Source organism: Dendrobates tinctorius, unplaced genomic scaffold (assembly GCF_039654945.1).
Source record: "Dendrobates tinctorius isolate UK_male_01 unplaced genomic scaffold, ASM3965494v1 ptg000028l, whole genome shotgun sequence".
NCBI lineage: Eukaryota > Metazoa > Chordata > Amphibia > Anura > Dendrobatidae > Dendrobates > Dendrobates tinctorius.
Genome location: NW_027361696.1, coordinates 57,862,288 through 57,887,864, shown reverse-complemented (window position 1 = coordinate 57,887,864; position 25,577 = coordinate 57,862,288). Strand labels below are relative to the sequence as shown.

General features: G+C 42.3%; 2 protein-coding genes across 3 annotated transcripts in view; both read right to left on the bottom strand.

Annotated features, from left to right (window-relative positions):
• Positions 1-9,825, bottom strand: part of LOC141085430 (cell adhesion molecule CEACAM8-like) — a 32,830-nt gene extending 23,005 nt beyond the window's left edge. Inside the window, exons 1-5 of one of the 2 annotated variants that reach the window (XM_073570791.1) lie at positions 9,701-9,825; positions 5,935-6,291; positions 4,103-4,369; positions 2,540-2,797; positions 2,131-2,262 (exon numbers count right to left, since the gene is read on the bottom strand). In XM_073570791.1, coding sequence (XP_073426892.1) covers positions 2,131-2,262; positions 2,540-2,797; positions 4,103-4,369; positions 5,935-6,291; positions 9,701-9,722 — 1,036 coding nt within the window. In that variant the 5' untranslated portion in view covers positions 9,723-9,825. The remainder of the gene's footprint in view (positions 1-2,130; positions 2,263-2,539; positions 2,798-4,102; positions 4,370-5,934; positions 6,292-9,700) is intronic. The other variant, XM_073570792.1, reaches the window with a different exon arrangement.
• Positions 9,826-11,936: 2,111 nt separating this feature from the next.
• The window catches only part of LOC141085435 (cell adhesion molecule CEACAM19-like), an 89,469-nt gene continuing 75,828 nt past the window's right edge, over positions 11,937-25,577 (bottom strand). Inside the window, exons 4-6 of the mRNA XM_073570799.1 lie at positions 19,938-19,987; positions 19,189-19,221; positions 11,937-15,349 (exon numbers count right to left, since the gene is read on the bottom strand). Coding sequence (XP_073426900.1) covers positions 15,302-15,349; positions 19,189-19,221; positions 19,938-19,987 — 131 coding nt within the window. The 3' untranslated portion in view covers positions 11,937-15,301. The remainder of the gene's footprint in view (positions 15,350-19,188; positions 19,222-19,937; positions 19,988-25,577) is intronic.

The window sequence follows — 25,577 nt, the reverse complement described above, 5'->3', positions numbered from 1 at the left end:
AACCTGTTGAGGTAGTGATGAAAAATAACAATACATATCTCTTTTGAGGCTCTGTAATTTGAATGAGTACACTTTAAATCTTTTAACGAGGATCTCACAAGGACCCCACAGAGTCAAGTGCAGAGTATGTCTGCACAGAGCCGAATGAAGAGTACCACCACAAAGCCTGTTTTCAAAGTAACCCTACAGAGGCAGGTGCAGAGTATCCCCACAGAACCAGGTGCCGAGTACGCCCACAAAGAGCTGGGTGCTGTTTTGCAGAATTCCATCACAGAGGCTATTTTGCAGATGTGGTAGGGGCCGGGCTTGGGGGGGTGGACCACTGCTTACCCTGTCCGGATGACACAGACACCAGGCGATGCAAGGACGAGGCGGAGTCAGATTTCAATAGTAACAGTTCTGGAATTATTCGTCGTCTTCCTGACGACCACAACCACGCACCGCAGCTTCTTTACAGTTCTCTGTCTCCAGGCCTGGGTACCTGCACCTTTGCTCCAGTCGAAGTAACGTCCCTCGCGGATCTTTCGCTGGGGCTGTGCTAGACCAATCTACCGCCAGCTCTTCACCAGCCCGAGGTCGTCGTCCAATCGGTACCCCTGGGGCCTCATCTGTCCTGCGGTCCGTCGGCTCAGGGCCACCCCCCTGACTGTCTCTTTGCTGCCCGTCCCCTGGTCGAGCTCTTCTCTCTTCACCATCTTCTACCAAGCTCCTCCCGGGACTGGCCTACCTGGAACCCTACCCTGTTCTATTTATCCCCTCTCACCGGGAATTTCCCTCCTGGGTTCCTATCTCCCAGCCCCCCATGATTAAGCATTTCTCAAGCCATAAGCTGATGTTAAGTCCTAAGCTACTCCCCCCTGCCATCTTGTGGTCATTTCCTGGTACTGCACTCTCCTATCCACCTTTCCCAGCTGTCACCCTTCTATCCTGACAATCTCTGTCTCTAGTGCACAAATCGTCCCCTCCTAGTACCAGTCACATCTGTCCGTCAAGTCACCTTCCCCACACAGAGTTCCAACACAGAGGCTGTTTTGAAGAGTCCCCCACAGAGGCTGTTTTGCAGATTCCCACAATAGAGGCTGTTTTGTAGAGTCCCACCACAAAGGCTGCTTTGCAGAGTCCCCCCACAAAGGCTGTTCTGCAGAGTCGCACCGCAAAGGCTATTTTGCAGAGTCCACCCACAGAGGCTGTTTTGCAGGGTCCCCCATAGAGGCTGTTTTACAGAATACCCACACAGAGGCTCTTTTGCAGAGCCCCCCACAGAGCCGGATGCAGAGTAACCCCACAGAACCGTGTGCAGAGAAATTCCACAGAGGCTGTTTTGCAGAGTATACAGACAGAACCTAACACTGTCTCTGACTTGAGCTGCGTCCTGTCCATACACTAGTCAGAGCAGAATGGTGGCACCACCCGTGATGCAATGGTTTTACAGGCTGGATCACGTGGTGCACCGGCCAATAACAGCGACACCCATACTCATCATGGTTGTGATGACTGCGGAAGTGCCCACTGCCAAAAAGCTTATTGATTGGCTGCACTGCAACATTTCAGCAAGCTTTACTGACCATCCAATCTCTTAACACTAAAATGGACTTAGAGAAGTCTGTGTTCAGAGTTCAGCACAGCTACGAACCCCCAACTATACTGTTTGGGTTCGCTCATCTCTAGTAGTGAGTCAATTCACCACAAATCAGAAGTACTCCAAATCCTTCATTTGCCCTGAAAAATGTGCATGTCACTAATTTTTTTCTTTGTTTTGTAGCTTCTTTTCCATATCTCTATTTCTAAACTGTGAACTGTGACATTCTCTCACTATCCAGATTTCTCATAAAATGGCAGCTGTGTTCCCTGCCTCAGCATTTATATGGTCTATGATAGTTCCTCCTGATTGACTGTGTTGTTTTATAAGATGTGATAGATACAAGGTATTGTTGGAAAGTTCTCCCTAGGTCATGTGACCCTTCTCAGCTATTATTATTTTTAGAAATGTGTAGAATGATGCTGGTCATTTTAAGCAATTTACGCAAGGAAAATTTCACATTTTTAGTACTGCCAAGTCTAGTGAATTTCTAAAAATTTCTACTATTAGTAACTCTTGACTTGCAAACATAGTCAATATTTTTTTCTTACCATTTGTCTTCTTTGCTATGATTTTCCTGTACAGGAAGACACTTAAAATAATAATTAGTGCAACTCCCAAGATTGTGCCAAAGAAGACTCCGAGTATAAGTCCAGTGGAATCCTCATATCCTTCTACGAATGCTAGAAGTAAAAATTTGGTAGAAAAATAATAATAAAACTAAGCCTAAATACTGTATAATAAGTATTTTACTACGTCATTGATTGGAAGAAAAAATTAGTGACAAGTGTAGAAGTAAGAGGGGTTTATGGGGATCTATAACTGGCTCAGAAGGTGACCAAAATGGGATGGTTGTTCTCCAGAATATATATATTCAATGCAATTATATTTCTGCCATCTGGAAGTAGAAAACAGAATTAGAAATAAACAACTGATTATCCAAAGACTATATACCATTACCTGCAGTCACATTCACATAAAAAGAGTCGGTAGCTGTGCGGAGAGTCACCGGGTTCTTTGCCGCACACATGTACTGGCCTTCATCCTCTGGTAAAGCATTATTAATATTATATTTGTTTGTTTTTTCCTGTAAGTCTGTGTCGTTATGCTGCCATTGGTATTCAGGAGGTGGGACAGATTCAGCAGAACATGTTAATGTGGTGGAGGAACCAAGGCTCACAAATGCTGCACCTTCTATTTGTGCCTTGTCTGGGCCATCTGTAGAAGAAAAGAGGTCCTCCTGTAAGTTAAGGTCCTTATGACTTTTACATTGCCAATGCTATTTACCACTGAGAGGCTAAACAGTGCTGTATTCTTCTGAAAATTTCATGCGTTGTGTTGAAAAATTTTCATTTGTTTCTCGGCTGTAATGTGAAGTTTAAGGTATACACAACCGATGTTGGGCAATCTGATGCTATAATAGAGATTGCTCCACTTGTCCTTCTGCTACTTGTGCTTTTTTGTACTTTTGTGATTTTTTTTTTGCTGGTCCTCCATGTAATGATGTTTGTAAGTAGAGATGAGCAATTTAATTCGCGAGTATCAAAAAATAAAAAATAGACCGTTTGACGCACTGTTGAAGTGTTAGAGCATGTTAATTAAGTCTTACCATGCGGACTTCCCCATAATGTCTTGCAGTTATCATATCACATGGTCTAGAGCAGTAAATCAGGGGTGGAAAACTAACACAGCCATTATGAAAGATGCGTAGGAGGCAAACAGAATTTAAGGTTTTAAAAGGGAGACTAGGAGGTCAGAACGCAAAGCTCATTCCACATGTGACCTCCAGGGGTGAAGATATCCTGAAAGTTGGAGATTCCATAATTTTCTAAAGACCAAACCACATGCATTGCCCAGCCCTCTGAAGTCACCAAGCTGGAGGTATATACGAGTGACTTTCCTTAGTAAAAGCAAATGCAATACTATAATTGGTGTTCATTTCTTGTAGACACAGTTCCCTTTGAGAGTGGCCTATTTTCCAAATTGGAGCGCTTGCCTCCACAGAAAAGTGTGATTTTATGACCTTATAATGAAAGCAGCCACAACCTCGTCTATCAATCGTCAGCCAACTGTGCAATTGTCATGACAGCCGGAAGCAGCGGGTGTTGGTTTGTGATTATCTGGTAATAGTGGGGAGATATCTGCGGGATCTTCAAGCTGTTCCCTGACAGTTGTAAGCAAAAATAATATTTTTTTGTTGTTAATAGTCCAATAGTAAACCTGCACATGCCACAATTCAGATAAAAAGTCCTAGGAGATCTCCAAGTTCTGTACACATGTTGGAGGATTTGTAATACTTAGATTTGCCCAAAAATTATTTAAATTGATTTTTTTGGGGAAAAAATCTGCAAAGCTGGTGAATTATAATTCAAAATAATTCTCTCATCTCTATTTTTAAGATTTCAGACAGTTCCAATTGTTAAACAATCGTATATTGTATATGATGTTGAAATATCAGCAAGGACATAAAATGAAAATACAGTCTACGATGTTCTCACCGATACAACTGCGATGGTTACTCACAAGTCACAGTCACTGTGTAGGGATCACTTGAATCCTTACTGGCAATATTTTCAGCTTCACACCGGTATTCTCCCGAGTCTCCTCGTTTAATACTGGAGAAGGTCAGACCCTTGTTATCTTTAGATAATTTGGCTCCAGACGGGACACTGCCACCATTCCTGGTCCACCTAATGGTCACAGCTTGTAACGTGTTACATGTTAGGGTTAAAGCCTCGTTTTCCTTGGGTTGGTTGATGGATGCAGTAATTTTAGGTTTAGTGACTGGATCTGTAAATTAAGGAACATAGGAGTTATTTGTCATACATTCAATTTCCATTTAGATGAAGATTAAATTAAGAAAAAAAAATAAAATCTAATGTGTCTTAGAATAAATTAAAAGGTGCCATATTAGAGAAAGAATGTTCCAGCCAAAAATATTATGTTTTGTTTTTTTTGTATAAGTCATTACAGTCATTAACCTGCTGTGCTGTTACAAACAAACAAAATGAAAACATTCCCGTGCAAAAGTATGACATTTACTTACACACAATTGTGGCACTTGGGTACTAGCACTAGAGTAGAAAGCATTGCGCACATCCACCTGACTAGTGCTGGTTTACACATATGCTCTGTCACTCACCCCACAACCAGGTCTCATCATAATTTTTTTTGGTTCAATAGGAGCCAATAGGATTAGCGTTTTATCATTGCGGGAGTAGCTCTCCCAGTAATATAGGCTGGATGTAAGCTCTGTGTTTATCTGAGGTTATCAGTAGCAAATATAACATTTCCTCTTTTCCTCTTTTTTTTTGCAGATTACTTTATTTTTCCTCCAAAAGATACTTTGTCTCCTGTCCATGCTGTATCTGCAACCCCTTCCCACTTCCTTCTGCTATCTATAACACAGAAAGTGGAGGCATGGCAGAGAACCATGAGTTTTAAGATTTTTGCATAGAACTCACCTAAAGGAAGAACGTACAGAGACTTTTCAACAGCAAAATGGTAAAAGCTTTTAATGAACAATATATGGAAAGTTGAATAACTACATTTAGGAAAAAAAGCTTTACTCCCTTAAAAAATAAAGAAATTGAAAAATATAAAACCAAATGAAGTCTATCACAGTTTTTTGGCCAACACATCTCCAAAATAAAATTGCAAGTAAAATGTGCCCAAAATTGTATTAATAAAAATATCAGTTCAGCATGCAAAAAAAAAGCCATCACCAGCTCCATGGATAACAAAATAGAGCTACAGGCTTCATTAAAACAAAAAATTTTAGCACGTAGCTAAAGTTCTTATCTTTAGCCATTAAAATGTTTAAAAAAAATGTATTGGTTTGGTATTGCCACTAATCTTGTTATTTTCTTCTTTTTTTGTACATTATATGGTAAAATCAATGGTATCATTTAAAACTACAACTCGCCCTGCAGAAAAACAAGTCCTCGTATGTCAACAGATGAATAAAAATTTGAGAAAAAAAAATGCAGGGACAAAAAAATAAATTCCTTAAAGCGAATCTGTAAGCAGTTTTTTGCTATGCAAGAGCAGAACAATGTAAGTGATGTGTTGATTACTTTGGAAAAATTCCCTGATTTTTCCCTGCTGTAGATGTAGCAGTGATCAGAATGCTGATCTGTATAACCCCGCCCACTACCGTGATTGGCAGTTTTCTGTGTACACTGTATACTGCCATCAAGCTACCAATCAGCAGTGGGGGTGTGGTTATACAGATTAGCTGGACTAGCCTGCAAGTGAGAACTAGTCTGGCAGTGATAATCTCCTGCTGATAAAACACTGATTGTATTGAAACTGCAGTAAATTTTATACTGAGAGAAATAGAAAGTGATACTCACCATAGACGTTCAGCTTCAGGTGTTCGATTTTTGCTAAAGTCTCTGTAAGCATATATGCTGGATAATTCCCCCCATCACTGATATGAAGTTCCGTGATGTGTAATGATCCATTACCGAAAGCTGAGAACCGTTCATTGTATAGAGGACCAGGAAGTAATGGTGGACTTCTAGCAAAATCACACGACAGGATCTGATTTTGATACCTTGCTTGTCGTCCTTTATACCAGGAGACAACCTTGATTTTCTCAGTAATCCCAATAATGCTCAGGGTGACAGATCCACTAATAAGTGGATACTGAGGGATCTGCTGGATACTGATCTGTCCACTGGTCACATCCATCGTGAGGATGAAGAGAACTAAAAGAAAAATTGAGCAGTTTCTTTGTAGTTTTGAAATCAGCTCAAAACTTTATAATAAACCATAAATGATTTTTGACTTTGCAGTGTAGAATGGATGTGTACACCGTACATACACCCCCTCAGATAGAAGTCTCCCATGTATATCACTGTACGAAATGTAATTCTGATTATATACAAAGTATACTGTCCTGATATTTTTCTATGGGATATCTGCATGCTGAATATCACAGTTAAAGGAAAAGCGTACTACTGCATACCCAACTGATGCATACCAAAAAGACACCCTTTTGGCAACTTTCAGGTCATTGGGAACCTATGGACACATTAAGGATAAATGTCACGAGCAGTATCTTTTTGCATACATCTAAAATACATAGAAAATCAGAGTGAAAATAGCAGTACAGTGCTAAAGTTTACATAATAAAATCTGTTGAAAACATACTAAGGGCTTTGAAGCCTTATAAATGATAGTTACCTTTAATTAATAAAATGAAATGACTTTCACTCTTCAATCTTCATTCCTTCATTCATTTTCATAACCTGTGAGAGCAGTTTGCAGTCTGGTCTAACTTTGAATTTTCTAGAGGGAGTGTCTTTCCCAGGAATATAGGGTGGATATGAGGTCTATTTACTCACTTTAGCACAGTTTCCATCCTGCACTCATTTCTACTTCCTGTACTATCCTTTTTATCTATAGCCTGTTTTCTCTGTCCTCTCATAAACTGCAGATATTTTCTCGTCTCTTCAATAAGTAGACATATGGGTAAAGCTCCCTCACCCTCTCATCTGCTATTTCTAACAATGAGAGGAGGGAAGGTGAAGCCAAGAGAAAGAGGATAGAAGCAGGAGCTTTGATGGATTTGTAACTTTTTTGCAAAAAAAGTTATAGACAATGCACCAGAAAAATAGTAGAAAAATTGTTGTTATGACTATTTTAAAAATTACATAAGGATATGCCCAACGCAACGTCTTTATCCGGCAGGTTTTTCAGGTTGTTTCAGAAAATGCTCAAAGGAATATTTGCATCCCTATGTAAAAACAACTTGCTGTGCAAATGATCAGGCTTTTGAATGCCTTTTTAACCACTTCAGTTTTCTAAGAAAATTAACATTTTCATTTAACTGGTGTTTTCCGCTTGGAAGACACCTAGTCCTTTACAATACAAGGCAATGGGAAAGCTCAAAAGACGTCCAAAGTTTTTTTTTTTTTTTTTTTTGAGTTTTTGCTTAAAAATAAACAAAACTAGTGGTTTCTAAATTATTCAAAAGAGTGAAAAAATAATGACGGAAAAATGGCGGTAAAAAAAGACATTAAAAAAACAATTGGAGAACCATCTAAATAACCACCGTAGGACGAAACAGTCAAAAAACGCTCAGAAAAAAAATGAAAACGATGACACAAAAGACACTTCAGGAATAAAAAAATCCAGTGTTTCATGAAATGTTGTCTGCTTAAATATCTCAGCAGGTTCATCTGAGTCTAAAAGACAGCAAGTAACCATACCCTAATTTTGCATTTAGGAAGTAAATCAGCAATAAAAAATAATTCCATGTGAAGGTCTGAATCACCTTTATGCCTTGTCTGGAATTTTCTCACACAGGCAGACATATTCTGACAAGAACACAACCCTTATAACCGTGGATAAGAGGCCTGACAACTAAGAGAATCATCAGTACGCAGAGGTGAGGTGTAGGTAGTGATAATGCATGATGGAAGGAAGTACTGATATAAACTGTTCTCTATTTTTACCCTCCACTTCTCTCTCATCTTCATCTTATAAAGCTCAGTTATTTTTACTTCCAGCAGAATTGTACCAATGTTTGTCTGTTTCACATCTGTCCCAAGTATCCAAGGCTCCGCTTCCTTCTTATAGGTCCACTGCTCTCTGTCATGCTCCACACCAAACTTTGCGAGTTGCCTGGTTTGAATCTATAACATCATCTCCCTGAGTCTATTTAAAGGCTACAAAGATGCACACCTACCTGTGTCTTAGACTTAAGACTCGTAATCCTGTGTTTGGTTTGTTTGGTGTGCACCACCATCATAGAATCGTAGAATGTTAGAGTTGGAAGGGACCTCCAGGGTCTTCGTGTTCAACCCCTGCTCAATGCAGGATCCACTAAACCAGGGTTCCCTAACTCCAGTCCTCAAGGCCCACCAAGAGATCATGTTTTCAGGATTTCCTTTGTATTGCACAGGTGAAGCAATTCTCACCTGAGCAATACAAAGGAAATCTGGAAAACATGATCTGTTGGTGGGGCTTGAGGACAGGAGTTGGGGAACCCTGCACTAAACCATCTCAGACAGATGGGACAGATGTCTGACCAGCCTCTGTTTTAAGGCTTCCTTTGAAGGAGAGCTCACCAGCTCCCGTGGCAGCCTGTTCCACTCATTGATCACCCTCACTGCTAAAAAGTTTTTTCTAATATATAATCTGTATCTTCTCCCTTTTCAGTTTCATTACATTGCTTTTCATGTTTCCATGTGCAAATGAAAAAATGGGTGATCCCTCTATACTGTGACATCCCTTCAGATATTTGTAGACAGCTATTAAGTCGTAGGACATAGTTTGCCGTCCGCTCACTATCCTGGTTGCTCGTCTCTGAACTTGCTCCACGTCTTTTTTAAAATGCGGTCCCCAGGACTGGACACAATATTCTGGATGAGGGTATCAGTTCTATTCTGCATCAAACTTAGTGACTCAGCATACTATCTGATATTCGTCCACTAACTTTACTTTTTGATTGCAGCAAGTGAATATTCTGTTGGACCCTGTTCATACTGATCATTCATTCTCACTCTATGCCTGCGGCCTGTGATTCCTCTTCTTCCTGTGGGTCCTCCTTTGGACTTGCTGTGTCTCTCTTCAACTGCCATCCTGTTCCTATGGTTTTCAGGTTGCCAAGACCATGATCCATGCGTGCCTTCCTGCCTCCTGCACCAAAGCCAGTGCGCAACTAGACCTGTAACTTTGTGGATCCACCTCACAAGGTGAGCCCATAACATAGTCTTTGCTTTACCTGGTACAAAAATTTAGTTTGTGCAACAAGTATATCTTCTTCATTTGTCATTGTTACAATGCGTCCAATTCAAAACATCCTCTTGTGTAACTGAAAGAGCCACCATAGGCAATCCCCTGCAAGGAGGTCCGAAGCTTACCTCGTTCACATGTTAATTTCTTGTCCGACCTCAACATACTATAAAGGACTGGCTGACAATTTCCATGTGTGTTCTGTCAACAAGACATTGGACCCACAGGACATAGAGCACTGACGTTAAGTTATCTCCATGTGTAATGTCTTGTATGATGCTTATTTTTAGTAGCAATATGTAGCTAGTGACTGCACAGTCACTTACTAATTATCATTATATATAGAATGCAAAATTATATCTATAAGGATCTTACCTGTTACTACATAACCCCTCATTACAGATGGTGGATTGCTGTGTGTCTCTTGTGTAGCTCAATTAGAGAATAATAAAAGTCTCTCCGAAAATAAAAAAAAAATCTAGTATTGATTCCAGGCTGTTTGAGCAATGAAGAAACGTCATGTTTATCCTCTTAAGTGGGCTGCCTGCCAATTAGTATAGTGGTGGAAGACTAAATCTTTCACAGCTAAAGGGGTTTTCCCAAATATATTTATTTGGCCATATTTCTGGCCGTAGCTATGTGTGACTTGTGCGGTCATCAACCCCTGGTCCTGCTAAATATCCTGTCAGCTAGACAGCAAGAACCATAGATCATGGACACATGACCACAGTTCACAGTACAAAGATATTCATCTTTCCTGTATCACAGTTCACAGGTCATTCTGCCAGCCAGAGTGTGCAGCCTACAACATGATCACTCCCAAAAAAAAACTTTGCTACAAAATAATTCAACACAAAATTTTGAAGCAATTATCTGCATATTAAAGAATCAAAATGGTATAATTGGAATGAAAAAAAGTGCCCTGGATAAGTTTGAAAGTATAAATTAAAGAGGTTTTTCAGGTTTTATACCCTCCCTGATTCGAGCACTGAGTCTCCAGCACTGCTTGGAGTCTGTCCGTTATTGTCTGGATCACTGACAATGTTGCACCCAATAACCGACTTCAGCGGCTGCAACATGTCATCAGCCCTGCATATGATAACAGATGTTGGAATCAGCAGAAGAGAGGAACCTGATTATTCCTTCCTATACTTTTCCTCCACCTTCAAAATATCACTTAGTTTGGGAGGGATGGGAGTAAGGAAATTGCTGTTGATGGTGAGACTTTTTTAGAGATGGAGTGCTACTGCCAGGGAGGAATATGGCAATGCTGCTGACGTGAGTTAGGAGGAGATGGAGGACATGCTGTAAAGGCGAGTTCTGTTGATGCCTCTACCAGCCATCGTGGAAGGACTCTGAATCTAGAGGTGGGATTCGGTCATGAGGGCAGCGACTTTAGGACTTTTCCAACAACTGTAGGCCAAATCATGGATAGTTGCCATCAGAGGTGGAAGGTGGTTGAGTTGACAATCATTTAACAAATATTATCACAAATATTTAGAAAAAAAATTATGGATACAACAATATCACCTCATTAACTCCAAATACAATGCCATAGTACATAATTCTTCCAGCTAATTATAGCGGAAAGAAACAACGAGTATTTAGGAAAAAATATGTAAACAATTTTATTGAAATATATTAAAAATATATACACAATAAGCAGAGTTTCCCACTATGCAGGCTAACACGGGGTTAATCCAAAATAGACGGTACAGATAGTCTTGAATAGCTGAAATCATATATTATCAGCATACAAGCATCCTAAAGTGTTCAATACTGACATATAAAATGCAGATTTTTAACTATATAAATAGGCTCACTGCATAATCAGACCAAGTTCAAAGTGCAAAAAGTGCTTTTATAGTACAAATAAGGCTGATTAATACACTGATTAATACACTGAGGAAGAAGCGGTGAAACGCGCGTTGGGGCGGCAGGCCTGGGGAATCCTTGATTATACATTAGGTGTAAGTACAGCGCATAGTTTCTATTACAGGCGTCTCCATCTGGGTCACGGTTTAAGCACTGACAGCAGTATATAATTGTCCACCTGTAGTGGTCTTATTTAACTGTAGTATCTAGTTTGTATCGCATATTTTGCTAGCATTGGAAGATTGCAGGATACTCTATTGTCAGTGTATTAATCAACCTTATTTGTACTATAAAAGCACTTTTTGCACTTTGAACTTGGTCTGATTATGCAGTGAGCCTATTTATATAGTTAAAAATCTGCATTTTATATGTCAGTATTGAACACTTTAGGACGCTTGTATGCTGATAATATATTATTTCAGCTATTCAAGACTATCTGTACCGTCTATTTTGGATTAATCCCGTGTTAGCCTGCATAGTGGGAAACTCTGCTTATTGTGTATATATTTTTAATATATTTCAATAAAATTGTTTACATATTTTTTCCTAAATACTCGTTGTTTCTTTCCGCTATAATTAGCTAGAAGAATTATGTACTAATCATTTAGCAAAGCCGATGTCCAGCCATAAGATCTTCTAGGTGAGGATCTGCTTTTTCTGTGGTCAGCTTGGGAGCAGGTTACTTCACAACTGAAAACCTAAAAATATAGTTCAAAAATTAGGCAAAGACAATCAATATACTTAAAAAATAATTGGATTTTATTGATACAATATAAAACATGACACGATAAAAATAGAAAAAGGATAGGAAAGAATAAAAATGTATATAGACAAAAACAAATAAGAGGGGGAACGGGTGTGCAAAAATAATTTAAACAATCAATTCATAATGTAATGTGCCATTTTTAGTCATATGATGCAATGTAAACATAAGGTGTAAATCAATACAAGTCAAAAAAGACCACTGTGTACAATATGAAGTATGAAGGGATCATGAAAAAATGCTCTCTGAAAAATACAGTATATGATTCTATATGAGCTGATCAGGTGATATATAACAATTAGTGAACAATTTTATACCCAATGGGATCAATTAATAATCGCTGATCAGAAAGTAACTAAGTATATTGCACATAGCCACATTGCATGATGCCCAATAACAGCCAAGTAGAAGATATAATCACATGATGTGAAAGAAAAAGTGCAGACACATAAACACTATCAATCATGGGACACAGTGGATCACTGTAATACTATATATTGAACCTGACAAATGATGGATACATACCAGCACCAATGGAGCACACCACATCGTACTCCAAAGTGCGTTTCGCACCGCTTCATCAGGGAGTGAGGTGGAGAGGGCATGAGTAAATTATATGGGACATAATGTACATAGCTGATTTTGCTAGCAATCAGGGGCGTCATATTACCAGGCGCTGCACACACCGCATGCATGCGATCTGCCGTCACCCCTGCCACAGTACGTGCGTCATCGAAGCGTGACCAAGGTCGCAGTTCAACAACACCAATCACATACTGTAGGTGGACATGAGAGAAGAACACGCGCATGCACGGAGAGTGCACAACGACCCAGCAGTCATGATGGAAGAGGGTAGAAGAAATGACAACAGATAAGAGCATTATACATATTATAACACTGTTTGACTAAAAAATATTAAAAAAATAAATGCGAAAGTAAGGCATAGGTGTGTAAAACAAGACAATAAAAATATTTAAGTGCAAGGGAAATGTGTGTGCAAAGAGGGGATAAAAGGATGCAAATGGGGAAACCATAGACAGTGTTATATAATGCATTTAGTGGGCTTTGTGAAAAATATTGTGATTGTGGGTATAAGGCTGGTTTCACACTTGCGTTTTTTAGCGCTGCGCCTCATGCGCTATCGTGCACATGTGCATTGCTCCCCTATCTTTAACATGGGTGCGCATGGTCTAGCACATGCATGCGGTTTTTGTAGTGTGCGCCTAGGCACGCCGGACGCAACCTGTTGCATTTTTGGTCCGTCCAACCTGTCTCAAAAAAACGCATGCGCACGTTAGCGCATGGAATGCGCAAAAAAACAGCATTACAGTCTATGGGAATGCACGTGTGCGCTAGCACATGCGCACGCATGCGTTTAAAATCGGATGAGTTTTTTGCGTTAACATGGTGCCAAACTGGTTAAATCACATGCGCAAAAAAACAGCAAACACATGCAAAACGCATGATGCGTTTTTTGCATGCGTTTGGTATGCGCACGAGGCGCAGCGCAAAAAAAACGCTAGTGTGAAAATAGCCTAACCGTTACATTTTTTTGCAATAAAATGTCAACCTGAATGCTAGCTATGTGTACATCTTATCTTTACATGAATTATCACTTATGCTAATATGATATCACATCATACTTACCAAACAGAGTTTTCCAAAGTCACATGTTTATATTTAATAATAAATTATAAAATAGCAATGTTTCAATTTACTTATAGTGCAGTGCTGAAAATTTCCCCTGCTCTGGAGAAGCCTGCTAGTCGAGCCACAAGTATTGTACTGCTTCTCTCCTGTTATGACTTTTCGTGTATTCATCATAATCCTTACTGCTGATAATTACTGTTCATTACAGTGGACATCATGAGTGACATGCTATTTTGACTTCGGGCTACTACAATGTTGGGAAAGAACATTTGTGGTTGTAACTAAAGCGCTTGCCCTACTCTATTCATTGTGCACAAAGGGTTCCTGGATAAGATGGGTGGGAAAACTTGATTTTCGATACATCCAAAACTGTGGGATCATAAACAGAGTTCAAACATATCTTTATTTTACCTTTTGTGGGATATAGGTACTCCATAGGGGAAGATCAACAGAAGCAGAGAAGGTGTAGGAGGACAAGATTAAAGGATCTTCCATAAATATCTCTTACCATTTTCAAGGATTCACACATAACATGTACACATAAAAGTTTGAAAATGCGGAATGTCTATCACTTACATATCTAAGAAAACATGAAGAAAAAAGAACTAATGACATTCTGGCCAGGTTTCTTGGACTATGAATGCTGGACAGTTTTACGTATTTTGTCTCAATTTACATGAATTTTACCATACACCTAAACTAGATAAATACATAGCTGATGCCTTGTTGCTCTCACAATCTAATCAAAAGTACAAATATTCAGTCTATGGCATTCTAATGCAGCTCAAAATTCATTATATTCAATATTCACTTGTACCTTAGCTGGCTCAGAAGTTGTATTGGTTTGTCTGCTAGTCTGATGTAGTCGCAGCAATCTACACTTGTCCATTTCTTTAATTTTACTGCAAGGGCTTGTCAATTTAGTTTTTTGTAAGGTGAAAAGATTGCACTTAAATTTTCTACTTAAGCCTGAGAGTCTAAGATGGCCGATAACTTGCTGTAATTTAGTTTAAGTCCGCCGGTCTTGACTTCTAAGGTGGTGCAGGCAGGTAATGTGCACATGTCCATCGGCTGGTGTCCGTAGCACTCTGTCCACAGCAGTCTCCATCAGTGGCCAATGACATTTTTCACCTAGTCCTTATGCTGTTGACTGAAAGCCACAGTGCAGCAAACTGAGCAAAAGAGGACTATCCAGTCCATATCGGCATGAATCTAACTATGAATTCTATGTCCTATTATATAAAAATATAATTATTTTCAAAAGTCAGCATTTTTTGCCTCCAGCGTATATCTTAGATGGGTTTGTGGTTACTGGACTGGTGGCAGCATTACCTGTATATTCACCAGCTAAGGCTTTGTGGAGCTCCTAGATAATTTAATCCTGGTCTAACAGATGACCCGTGACTTTATCCTTTTAATAAGTTTCGGAAATGAGAGTGAATGTCATCAGACACTTTTCATTTTCATAAATCCATCAAATGTAAAGAAATTCTGGAGGTTATTGCATTTGATTCTCATATTATAGAGCTGCTATAACTGCGCTGTAAAAATGTATAAAGAGAAACATCCCGGTAGGAATGACTTGGGAAGAAGTCAAGGAATGAAGTGGAATTCAGTCTGTGCTCAGGTTTAGCCGCAGTCGTCAATGACTTCTAATACAAATATTCTTTTCCGAGACTGATAGTAAGCTAAGTTTTGAGCTCTGCGTATGTGTTCTCAGTTCTAAACTGCAAACCCTGCAAGAAAAAGATGTACACATTTGAATACATTGCCACAAAAACAACAAAACAACAAAAAAAATTATATCAAGTATAAAATATAGAACAAAGGTACTTAAATAAAAATAAAGTTTTCCCACTCTGTATTGTACAGCCATTGTAAAGCTACGAATCATTGTAATATCCTCCATTACCTTATTTTACTTTCTTCTGTCCCATACTTCATGCTGAAAGTGGTGTTTCATCTGCCCAGTTAATGCTCTTTAGAAGTTGCTTTGAACTGCTACTCTAGGTAAGAATCTGTATTCAGTTTTTAAAAGCGCTCTCCATGTTTGAGCATGAAGAAGATGACTTTGGGTACAGTGGTTGAAAATAGTGACATTGTGGGTTGAACTGTGGAAATGACAGCACAGCTGGGAAGACCCAGGTATGCCATTTTTTTGACTGGTAAGAACCTCTGGAATAAATTATAAAAAAAAGCTTACTGCTTCTATACTACGTATTGGTTTTCTAGCTGCCTGAAGATGTTGTTCTAGATGATCACTATAGTCCACCCTGACGAAGGATTTGATTCGAAACGCGTGTCGGGGTGCGATCCTGCACTTACCAGTGTGACAACACAGGTAACCGCTTATCACAGCCATTTTTGGTCATGTATTTACTTATTTTTGTGCCCATTCTTCAACTATGCCATACCTTTTTGCTGTATATTGATTAGTCCCTCCTGCACCATTTTAGCAAGTTCATACTATGACTCTGTATAAATAATATTGTTACTCTTTCACTGTGGACAAATTACCCATTGTGGTCTTATAACCATTTATATCTACTGTCCCTGTGAATCACCACTATTTTTCCATGTGCATTTTCTATCATAACGGGTGGGGCCTGGAAGAAAACCCTGTGTGCAGCTGCAGGCGCCATTGCGAGGCACTGCACCGATGGCCCACTCTTGCACCCATTGCTTCGGCGGTGTCGGTCGCAAAGTGGAAGTGGCGACAGGCGGAGGAAAGGACCCGGCTAAGAATGCTGTGGGGAACAACTGACGGCAACGACAAGTATTAGCCTGACAGATTCCCGTTACCTGCTGGAGAGCAGTGGTGGCAGCTGCTGGACCCGGAGTTGCCCAAAGAGGTTGGCGATTCAGAAGAGGTCACCCCGGAGGAACTCATCTCTGAGGAGCCTGAACCGGAAGAGTCAGAGTCGGCGGGCGCGGTAGCTGTGTCTGACGGTGGCAGAGCAATCACGGCCGGGATATCGGAGTAGGTGGTGAGTAAACCTCAGTCCCAAACCCTGGAGTGCAGGTCCGTGTTCGACGACGTCCCATCCCTCTGTCCATTGCTCTGTTACCAAGAAGGAGAGGGCCCATTCCCATCCCCCGGGTAGGCCATGTGGATTGTGGCGGGTGATTGAAAGGAAGAAATAGAGGGGGAGAGAAATGTGGGCAGAACTGCGCCGACCAGGAGGGGGTGCAATTGCCGGACGATGGACCAGCGGTCTGCTGGTGTATACCAATCCGTCTCACGGGTATGGCTTTATGCACGAGGCCTATACAGACAATAAGTTCTATGTAAATGCCAGCTCCGTCAAATTCCAGAGGCCTCTGAGGGAAGGAGACCAGGTCACTTTTATTAAGGAGGATGAACCCCGGGGGTATTTTGCCATGGAAGTTCATCTATTGCTCCCCATGGATGACCTGGAACTGTACGTGGGCCTGGAACAGGCGCAGTCGGCCTTGAGAAGCGAATGGGACTGTTCCACGTCCCTGTGTGTAGAGGAACCCTGTAGCACCGGAATCAGCTGCAGTGTGGCCGGTACGGGCCACGGTCGAACGTTGAGCATTGTTTTTCCCCATTCCAGTTCTTTTGCGCATGTTGCACTTCCCATGCTGGTTTGCAGGACTTTAACCCTGAGGGGTTATGTGCCCTTGGACTGTACATGGACTGCATGTGGCTGTTGCAAATGACTGTGTTTTAGTTTGTCATGTGTAACCAAATTTTATTCCTAGGAAAGAGCAGCACACATGTGTTGAAGGGCCGTACTCCATGCAAAGGAGGGAGGGGGAAGACCCCCAAAGATAGGAGGACCTGATGAATGAGCCAGGTCAATTTAATATGGACTGGAACTTCTGGGACTGTGGTGAGTCCTAATGAGAACTGTGTATGTGCTCGGGTCCTGGAAACAAATGAGACTGGAACTAATTTGACTTGTGATGCTGACCAAACCAGTCAGACATGGATATTGGACAGTAAAAAAGGGACTCTTATGTAGAGCAAAAGGACTTCTTATGGTTAAGAAAAAAAAATAATATGTTTTTTATATTAAAGTGGTGTTCTACCGGCACTGTATGGTCAGGGATGACCATGTTTTAAGAAGGGAGGTGTGTAAGTGGTGTACGAGGGCCAGTTTATGCCCCCACCCTCATGTTCCTATGTCCCTGTAAAGCTAGTATACTTCTTGAATCTTATAATGCTGTTATAGTATATAATGCAATGTACATATGTTAATGTGATGAGGAGATATAGGGAAAGTGTGAAACTAAAGGTCCCGTCACACTAAGCGATAGCGCTAGCAATATCGCTATATCGTCACTGGTTTTGTGACACAGCAGCGATATCGCTAGCGATATCGCTATGTGTGATACTTACCTCCGACCGACTCCCCCACTGATTATCGCTGATCGTGCGAGAATGGCCTGGGCCGTTTCTCGTCATCAGCTTCCTGCTGGGCTTCCTGCTGTGGAGACGAATGACGCATGGACGCGGGTGGGAGGACATCTTCATCGCCTCGTCTGACAGGTAAGTAGCGACCACTGACCGCTGCTATGTCGTTGTTGAGATCTGCCTGTGTGGCTGCTCAGTAGCGACCGCTTAGCGATGCACCAGCGGTCCTGACCGGATCATATCGGTGTCGGGATCGCTGGTGCATCGCTAAGTGTGACGGTACCTTTAGACCAGTAGGGGGATCATAATAGTATAGGATAAAGATTAGTTATACCAATAGGATTAGGTTAGTTAGGGGGGTTAATACAAGGTAGTTGGGGGAGCTTCCTGGAGTTATGGCAGCCTGGGAAAGTGTGAGCCGGGAGCAATGACAGGACAGTCGTATCCAGGGGGAACATTTAAGCTCAGGAGCCCAGCAGTCCAGGGCCTTAGAGCTGACAGTCACACAGTGTGGAGGAATATCTTGGCAGCATCAGAATGGTAGCAGCTAATTTCGTGGGAACAACCCAAAACGTCCGATGCCTACGGCCTGGGAAGGAGTGGAAGAGCCATTTCTCAACTTCACCTTCGGAAAGGGAAGCAGGCGGGGAACTCCTGAAGTGGGTTAGTCTGACCAGTAAGGAAGCTCCGGGATCGGCGGATCCAGTGGATATTTCTGGAGGAGTGAGGGACAGTACAGGGAACAGAATGGTGATATTCTGCAAAGAATCTTGTGCTGCTTCTGCATCTAAACTGGACGAGCTGAGTAAAATTGTTCTGTTGAAGACGAACCTGGACTCTGACTGTCATTGTGTGGTGTTAAAGGAGAAGCAACCCCGGCAGTGTGGAATGGATCCTGATTTGCAAGTGAGTGGATTGCAATGTGTGAATGTAACGGAGGGCCAGGGTGTGCCAGTACTGCCACCGTCTGCCACGGCTACCCCTCTGGCCTCCGTTTCAGCAGTACCGAGTCTTAGATATTTTCTTCCATCGGTTTGACACGATGACAATTTCATAAAGGTATGTTTTTTCTGGTCTAACCACTATACTTCTCTGATGTAGCCTTTCATTACAATGCTTTAGAAAGTTGACATTAAGAAAAAAAAATCTAAATCTTGACTCAACAAGACTGGAGAACAAAATTTCTCTACTCACCATATATGAGGATTCTTCCCTTGGTTGTGCTGCCTGCAAAGGTTAAGTTGACATAGATGTAAGAGGAGAAACCACAAGTAATCTTCATCTATCTCACTGGCATATTAGTGTGTATTCTTATTAGAAATGTTTAAGTTCTTTGCGTATCTTGTTACATGATGTTGGGTTGTACTTTGGCTTCACAAGCCAGAGAGTTCATGTAGGAGTTCGGGAACCATGTTATTCAGTAGTGTTGACTTCTCCTGTTATAATGCCAAGATTGAGGCTCCTTGATGCCATTTTGCATTGGGTGGAGGAGATGGTGATTTAATGGTGAATGTTTGGGCACTGACTGTGCTGCAGGCCTTTTGTGTGATGATGGAGGTGCATAAGAGTATATTTGCCACCTAATGAATTTCTAAGGTGTCAGTGGAAATTCTAGACCTTCTGTGAGAGAAAAGAATGTCTGAGCCTACATCAGCCACAAGTGTGTCCGAGACTGAGGGGGCACGGCACGGTGACTGAAGCCTCTACCAATCCCATGTAGTTCAGTTTGAGCATTGCGAATGTTAATGTCAGGAGTGGACCACTGGAAAGTAAGACCTCACTGGAATTATTTACGAGTGAGCCTGTGAACTTGTGATTTTGTTGCAACATATGTGGTATCACATTAATGAGTTTTGCTCAGTTTTATGCCTGATTTTCCAAAATGGTGGTCAAAGTCTAGAGTGTGAATGCTGGTATTAGATGAAAAAGACATCACCACCTACCTTCACATTCTCATATACAGCAATGTGATCCTGCCTATTCTCCGATGACTCTGGGAATGGGAGAAATTATATAATAAAAAAAAATCAAATTCAAGCTTCTGAATTTTTACTGTTAGGAATCAATTTAAAAGGATTCTTTGTCTTTTCTCATTATGTTGTTTTTAAATCCAAAATTCTGTTCTGATTAATTTCCAAATATTTTATTACCACAATCAGTCCTACATTTTATGGATCCAGTAGAGAGAGATTACTGCACATTGTGATCAATTATTATTTTATTAGAGCTGTAAATCTCAAGCATCTGTAGCATTAACAAGTTGGGTGATAACTTCTGGATCACTGTTAGGCTACTTTCACACATCAGGTTTTCGGCGTCAGGCGCGATCCGGCGTCGTGCCGGAACGCCGGATCCGGCAAATGTTTAGTAAAACCGGATGTGACGGATCCGGTTTTCTGCCGGATCCGTCTTGTTCTTGACAGACAAAACCGGATCCGTCTCATCCGGTTCATCCGTTTTTCTATCCGTTTTTCGACGGATTACGCCGGATCCGGTTTTTAAAATTGACCCTTGTGGCCTTCCGAACGGGATTGGCTACTGGAAAACTATATATAGAGTGTTCCTACAGCCCTTCTTTGACAGGTTGTCGAGGAGAAAGTGCAGGTTGGAGAGAAGAGCAAGTTACTGGCGAAGATGGATGTTGTGATTGGAAATATTTTGAAGAATTTGGCGGATTTTATAGCGGAGGCGAATCGTTTGAGGGTGATTGTTCTGGAAAAGGAGAGAGCGAGACAGCAGCGCATCAGGCATCGTAGACGACGTTTGTGGATCCACCCCATCACTGCCAAGAGAATGACGCGTGGGGTCTATTTTACACTCTGCATGGACCTTCGACGAAACCCAGATAAATTTTTTGGATATGTTCGGATGAAAATGGAGAATTTTGATTACTTGGTGGAGCGCATTGCACACCTCATAAGAAAAGCAGACACCTATTGCCGCTTCTCTGTTTCACCCGCAGAGCGTCTGATGGTGACTTTAAGGTAAGCCACATTTATTGGATGTGATCGCATCAGAGCACACTTTCACTGCAATCTTGTTGGTGGTAGTTTGTATCTCCAAGTGTTATAGCTGAGTTTTGGTATGTAATGCTGTGATTTTAAACTAATTGATTGTTTTTTAATTCCCCACAGATTTCTTGCAACTGGAGAATCCCTTTCGTCACTGCATTTCCAGTACAGACTCGGGATTTCCACCATATCAGGAATAGTGAAGTACACATGCCGTGCACTGTGGGACTCCTTAGCTGAAGAGTTTTTACCAGAGCCCACAACAGAGAGGTGGATTGAAATTGCTGACAAGTTTCAACAGATATGTCAGTTTCCCAACTGCTTGGGCGCTGTGGACGGGAAACATATCCGCATTGTAAAGCCAGCCGGATCGGGATCGGAATATTTCAATTACAAGAAATATTTTTCAATTGTCCTCATGGCCATCGCTGACGCGGAATACAAATTTATTGCTGTGGATATTGGGGCCTATGGCCGCTCCAATGACTCTCAAGTTTTCAAACTGTCTGCCATGGGGCGTAAACTGTATGGAAACACCTTCCAGTTCCCACCCCCTAGACCGCTGCCGCAAACATCTGGTCCACCTATGCCATTTGTCTGTGTACGGGATGAAGCCTTCCAGCTGTCAGAACACCTTTTGAAACCATACTCTAGCAGAGGATTGACAAGACCAAAACGCATTTTTAATTACCGCCTCACAAGAGCAAGAAGAATGGTTGAATGTACCTTTGGTATTCTGACAGCCAAATGGCGGGTCCTATTGACTGCGATCAACCTCAAGACAGAAACTGTTGACGAGGTGATCAAAGCTTGCGTGGTACTCCACAATTTTGTTATCTGCAAGGAACCCATTTCCATTGAGGACACCTCTGAAGAAACCACCTTGCAAGATTACCATGACATTACCACTAGAAATTCTGTGACGGTTTCAGTAATGAGGGACAATTTTGCACTATACTTTATGTCACCTCAAGGCAGAGTACACTGGCAGGATGACAGAGTGTGAAAGATTTGTGCCCTAACCAAACTTGTGTACCTTCTGTACCAACAGTATATACCTTTGCCAACCAAAGTTGGCTATCTTGTCATGGTCTCTATTTTTAGCTTTAGGCCACAGGTGTGTACCTGGTTGTGTTTTATGCAAAGTATTTCACCTTTTAACAAAAGTTGTGTACATTGTTATGAAATCACCAACAATAAACACAACTTTTTAGGTGAAATACTTTGCTTCAAACACAACCAGGAACACAACTGTGGCAAAAAGCTAAAATGTACCCACAGTTATATACCTGGTTTTGAATACCTTTTCACCTTTTAAATACCCTTTATTTAACCTTTTTTTTAAACATATTTCGCCGCAGAAAGAAATGACAGACAACCAGTGTAAACAATAATTTAACTTTTATTTAAAATATTTTTTTGTTTGTAAACTGTTTTTAAAGTTAAAAAAACTTTTTTAATAAAGGTTTGAAAAAAAACTGGGCATTTTTATTACAAAACACATCATAAATCTGTGTAGTGTGGGGTGGAAATACTGCTGGAGGGGCTGCGGGACACTTCGACACTGGGAGTGTGGAGAGAGGATTGGGATCGTGGTGGGGAAGGAACAGTTAGAGGTGATGGTGTGGAAAAAGCTACAGAATGGGTGGACATGTGGGAGGCAGAAGAGGTGGTGGGCGGTGGAGTGGAGGGTTGGGCAGGGACTGTAGGAGCAGATGTTGATGGAAAGTTGTATGGGAAAGGAGTTTGGTACGGGGAAGGAGTTTGGTACGGGGCAGGTTGCTGGAAGTGGGGAGATGTCTGGTACTGGGGAGGTTGCTGGTACTGGGGAGGTTGCTGGTACTGGGGAGGTTGCTGGTATGTAATAGGAGGGGGAGGATGGAAAGTGGCTGGAGGGGGTGCAGATGTAATAGGAGGGGGAGGATGGAAAGTGGCTGGAGGGGGTGGAGATGTAATAGGAGGGGGAGGATGGAAAGTGGCTGGAGGGGGTGCAGGTGGAGGAACTACAGTGGTGGGAGGTGGAGGTTGGGAGGTAACCTGCTGTAGAGCACCGTGGCACGAATGCATTACATGCATCTGCTGGGTAGGAGATAGTGTTGCCATGCGCTCCACAACAGACCTGAAAAAGGTGTGGTTTGGCGAAGATCTTGCTTCTGAATGCATGGTTTGCAGAAGTGTCTTCACCTCCAGAATGCTGGAGTTGATCTGCTGAAAGCCTGCGGAGATTTGCTCTGACAAGACTTTTAGACAGTTCTGGAAAGATGCATTTAGATGCAAGAACTCTGGCGCATAACTCTTTTCCTGACCCCTCTGCCGCTACCGCCCAGTACCCGCAGGTGTACTAGAGGTGGCAGGGGCAGAAGGGTGGGGTAAAGGGAAAGCAATCTCCTCACCAGCAGCTTCATGTAATGTAGGCGGCCACGATGCGCCTGTGCTGGTGGATGGGACAGATGGGTCGAATGTGTGGGAAGGCTGGGAAGGTGCAGATGTACCGGGGCGGTCGAAGTGTCCCTCGGTGCCGGTCTCCTCAGGGATCGCCTCAGAAGGGTCCAATCGTGCAGGCTCCCGAGTGCTGCTCACCGTGCTGTGGAATAAAGAGAAAAAAAAACAATTAAAATAGTGACATGGTATGGCCCTGGCTGAAAAAAAAAAGTTACATCTAAACATTTTTTTGTCACATGTGGTGTGTAATATTTACCTTCTGGTGAGCATTGTCTCCCGGAGGAACGACAGGGCTCGTGCGTACTTGTACTTGCTCCTGCGTCCTCCAGATCCACTCGGGGCCCGCATCTCTTTATTGAACTCCTTCTTGAAACGATCCCTCACAGACCTCCACCGCTTCACAATTCTCTCCCCTGAAACGAGAAAGGACAAAGTGGTTAGTATACAACATCAGTGTTTCCCAAACTCCAGTCCTCATGGTCCCCAGGGGTCATGTTTTCAGGATTTCCAAAGTAAATAGAAATCCTGAACACATGATCCGTGGGGACCACGAGGCCTGGAGTTTGGGAAACACTGGTTTAAATCAAGCAACCGGTACTGTATATACTTACGCTCTTTAATCTGGGCCCGAGCTTCGAGGTCCTCCCAGCGGTCCACAAGGAGCGAACAGATTTCCTCCCAGAGTCGTCGGGTAACTATCAGGTCAGCGTGGCGGCGGTCAGCCGTATTCGAGAGCGGCTCCCTTTCTCTGACGAGATCGATGAGGCGGTCCACATCAATCCCTCCATCCTCACCGTCAGAGTCGGGAGCACGCTGTGAAGGCTGTTAAAGAAAAAGACAAAAATAACATAATTAGCCTCCACAAAAGAAATGAAATAAAAAGTGCAAAAAAAACAAAGCAAAAATATTTATACTTACACGCTGGTGACCGCCGCGTTGCTGTCGCCGACGACCCTGGGAGGCACTGCGAGGACCTCTTGGCCGAGCACCAGATTGGGAAGACTAGAGAAGAAAACAAAAAATGTTATGTCTTTGGATGTAGGCATTTGTTTGCTGTGTGTGGTCTGCAGAACATTGTTTTCTATGTGTTGTGTGTAGTGTGATGTTGTGTTTCTGCGTTTGATGCAAAAAACTTACCAATTGTGAGCCCACTCCAACTGTCTGTCCACCCCTTCCTTCTTCTTCTGGGAGCTCCTCTTCATCTTGTGATTCCTGTTTTGAAATAAAAGGCAATGAATACACATATATTACAGAGATGATGGATTTTGGAAATAAAAACTTACCGTCAAACGCTGACGATGCGAGGGAGGGCTCCCAGAAGAAGATGTGCTGTCTTCCTCATGGCCAGACTCCATGGCTGTGGGTGGTGTTTCTGCTGCTGCCATTGCTGCTGCTGCTGCTGCATCTATTGGGCGGCTGTTGAATAAAGAGAAACAAAGGGCCAATGAATATCTTGATATTCCATAGCCCTAGTTTGGAGGAATGGGGGATTTGATAATTACCGTCTCTCATCTGCTGCTGGACTCCCCTCCCGTTGTTCAGCATGCTGCTCCATTTGGGGTGGTGCTGATGGTGCTGCTGCTGCAGATGTCTGCTGCCTTCTCCTGCTCCTGGTTCTTGGCTTGGGTGGCATGTTGGGTGTGGCTGAGGGTCCCACTGTCTTGCTTTTATATATGTCTTGTGGGCAGAGCTACTGAGCATGCTCAGACCAAAGAAACCGGATCCGGCCGCCGGATCCGGCTCTCGCCGGATCAGGCGCATTGCGGCGCTCATAGGCTTTCATTGTATGAAAAAGCCGGACACGCCGGATCCGGCGTGTCCGGCTTTTTCGCCGGAGACAAAAAACGTTACAGTAGCCGTTTTTTCCAGACGCCGGATCGCGTCACATTGCCGGATCCGGCGAAAATCGGATGAAACGCATGGCCATCCGGCTCGATTCGGCTCTAATGCAAGTCAATGGGGGGGAAACCGGATCCGGCATTGCATTTCGCCGGATCCGGTTTTAGTCAAAAGCGCCGGATCGCGCCTGACGCTGAAAACCTGATGTGTGAAAGAGGCCTTAGTCCCACCACTGGTACTTCCACTGATCCTGATAATTTACATTTAGTGAAAGAAGCTCAACTATTTTTA